Source organism: Salvia splendens, chromosome 15 (genome assembly GCF_004379255.2).
Source record: "Salvia splendens isolate huo1 chromosome 15, SspV2, whole genome shotgun sequence".
NCBI lineage: Eukaryota > Viridiplantae > Streptophyta > Magnoliopsida > Lamiales > Lamiaceae > Salvia > Salvia splendens.
In genome coordinates, this window is record NC_056046.1 from 676,779 (window position 1) to 679,934 (window position 3,156).

The 3,156-nt window shown below is 36.3% G+C and overlaps 1 protein-coding gene across 1 annotated transcript; it reads left to right on the forward strand.

Moving 5' to 3' along the window:
* Positions 1-526: 526 nt before the first annotated feature.
* On the forward strand, positions 527-2,704 carry LOC121766408 (telomerase reverse transcriptase-like). The gene is made up of 5 exons (XM_042162700.1): positions 527-903; positions 1,094-1,174; positions 2,037-2,102; positions 2,193-2,352; positions 2,473-2,704. Exons 1-5 carry the CDS (start codon positions 637-639, stop codon positions 2,502-2,504), a joined length of 606 nt encoding a protein of 201 aa, XP_042018634.1. The 5' UTR covers positions 527-636; the 3' UTR covers positions 2,505-2,704.
* Positions 2,705-3,156: the final 452 nt, after the last annotated feature.

The following is a 3,156-nucleotide window of genomic DNA, read 5'->3' on the forward strand; positions in this document are numbered from 1 at the left end:
TATATACTTCATAAGTGGGCTTCTACGCACAAAATTTTTTTCAAAGCCCAAAACCTACCCCGAATATGTGGCCTTGATTAGCTTAATTGGGCTTTTAATCGTGGTTTATTATGCAGTATTTTTAATAACACACGCATTTTGAGTTTTATTTTTCATCCCGACCCAATTTTTTTTTTTTTGCTAAAAATTTAATTTTTATGGGTAACTGTAGAACATTTTGTGATAATTATATTAATTTTAAATTCGAGGCAAGTACATGAAAAATCATCTAGAAAATCACGTTAATTTAATTATATAAAGTATCGTAAAAATCTAGGTAAGCCATTCAAATATGACTATTGACCCTAGCGTGAAAATTAACATATGAAATATATATATTTTTATATTAGATCATTCTAAAAATTCATGAAAATATTAGTAAATTTAATTAAAATTTATAATTTTAGTGGTCAATATCTAAAAAATAAAAAAAGTGAAGATAAAAATGAATAAAAACTAATCATTTGTTCCAAAGAAGAACCTTTTCAGTTTTCACCAAACCAGAAACGTTTCGGCTTTCCCCCTTCCCATTTCCCAAGCTCGAATTCGAAAATTCCCACAGCAGAATTCACAAATCCACCTCCGGCATCAGCATCAATGGCGAAGAGGAAGAGAAAAGGAGCTCCGGAGGTTCTGTGGAGATTGTTCGGCGACCGTGCGCGGACTCTCGGCGACACTATACTGGCTCTGAGTCCTCCTCCGGCGACCGGCGGCGGCGGCGGCGACGAAGCCACTTCGTTCCTCGTCAGATCTACGGATGATCTGGAATACCGCAAATTCCTATCGGAAACCTTCGTGGTTGTCTCCGACGATGCCCCTCCCCCTCCCCCCTTCGACCATCGCTGCCGCTGGTCGCTTCTCCAGGTACGACGCCTATTCTTTTTTTTGGCGGGAAAATTTAATTTCGACTGATTTCGGCGGGAATTTTTTATTTTGTGAGAAAGTCAGTGGAAATCGGAGGTAGTATTAGACAGCATATGTGTTGATGATTGCTTTGTAGATTCAATACTGTAGATTTCATTATTAAGAGCTGGACTCGTATGTATGGTTTCAGCTTGTGAGAAGAACGATCGAAATAATTATGAGTGAATCTCGTCAAGCCTCTTCAAATCTCATATCCTTCAGTTATGATAAAGTAAGTGTTTTCTTAAGCTAATTTGTGCTCAAATAAATAGTGGTTGCTGATGGTGACGATGACAGAGATTTTCACTTTCTGCTCTTGGAATTTAGTGGTGAAAATTTTCTTCTGGATTTATGCATCAATTTAGCACATTAATTATGATTACTGTCTAATATTTTCTCAAACATTGCTATCTCATAAATAATTATATTTAGATCTCGTTATTTTGTAAATAAAATGGATCAAAATAAATGTTGAATAATGTAAGATAGCCCAAATTTGTGACACTTTTAGGTGGAGATGATGTAGGTTAAAGAAAGGGTGGTTTCGGTTTGGAACCGGTGGTTATGGGAAGCAGGACTATAACTGGTCCCAACAAGCAAATTTATGGTTCCGGTTTCGATTTAAAACTGGAGATTTCTTGGCAATCTTCACTGATTTTTACTGTTTTTTCCTTTTGCTGAAAGACCATATGAAGTTTGATTGTTCTTAGTGATTGTTTCTGAGCCTTTTCTGTGCAGCTTAGGTGGAAGGCAAAGAAGGCCTCGTTCCTGGGGTTTATCAATGGTTTTTTTTACCACGGTTTCCCTAGGTTTATCTCGGTTTTGGGCAAAAATTGATGGTTAATTGCTGAATACAGTTCTGAAAATTTGAGTGTAGCTCACTCTTTTTTTTTTTAAATTAAAATGGTGAATATGGATTTGAAAGCACACCACCAGTTTTGTGATTTAAAGCTACTTAATGTTATGAGGTTTCACTTGTCAAATCGTACGACTCAATTGCTTACCTTTCTCAAGAATTTGGTGCAAATTCTTGTGCACTAGAAGACTTGATAGTTATTGAGTTGTTCATTATGGGGTTCTAATTTCTGTGGCAGGAGAGCCAGTCTAGTCCGACGGTTGATGAACTGACATCCGCAAAATGGGCTGTCCTCTTTAGTAGGGTAAGTGAATGAGATAATATGATACTACTATTTTCTAGGTATATTTGCACATTGGGCTTGATTGATTGGTGTGGTAATGACAAATATTAGGTTGGTGATACTCTATTGGTGTATCTGCTGAAGTATACATCAATATTTCTTCCTCTTCCTCAGAAGAAGCACCATCAGATTTGTGGTTGTTCCATTGCCAAATTGTTCTCCAACTTCCCAAGAGGCATGCCTAAGTCTAGAGCTCCGCATCATCCACCAGGTAACGTTTATTGTACTCTCTTACTCGTTTATTGAGTTGTGACTTCTTCTCACTTAACTTTAGCAATGCTTCAAGATTTTGATGATTCTTTTCCTCTTTATCTTTGATCATGACACAAAGTTAAGAGGCAAAGGGTGGAAAGACTTGTATGATGTATGTATCAAATGTCACACGGTTTGATGTGTTGCTGGAGAAACATGTCATCTGAGCTCAAATATTGATTCTGTGATGCGTCAATTGATGTGCCTCTTCTTTTGTGGCTATCTATGAAATTGATTTAGCCCTTCAAGACAAGAAAATAATTTTTTTGTAAAATTCTTAACCGAGAAATCCATAGAAATTAACCTCCAAACAACGTTTCACAGACTAATAGTAGTAGTAAAACTCTTGGCCGATAAATCCATGTGAGATGGAACTTTGAAAATGACCCATAGTTGGAATTCTGTTAGGCCCAAACACTACTATAATCGGTACTAAGAGTAATTGTTTTGAGGCCCAAAATAAGCGGGCCAAAATATTTTTTTTGGCCCATTAAGAGAAATGGTCAATAATGGGTACTGCGAATCAGACCATTGTCTATGGACATTGTGCACATCCATTTTTAAGGAATTAAAATTTCAAAAGCGACAAATAAGCCCTTCGTTAATGTGGCCCTTAAAAAAATAAGTAGACATGGACTTTTAAGACAATATTCTTTACCATAAAACTCGTTTCAAAATAACCACAAAACAGTCAACTACTAGTATATTTCCTCCTTCCTTGAAAATAGAAATTATTTTTTCTACCATCACATTTTTCTTTTTA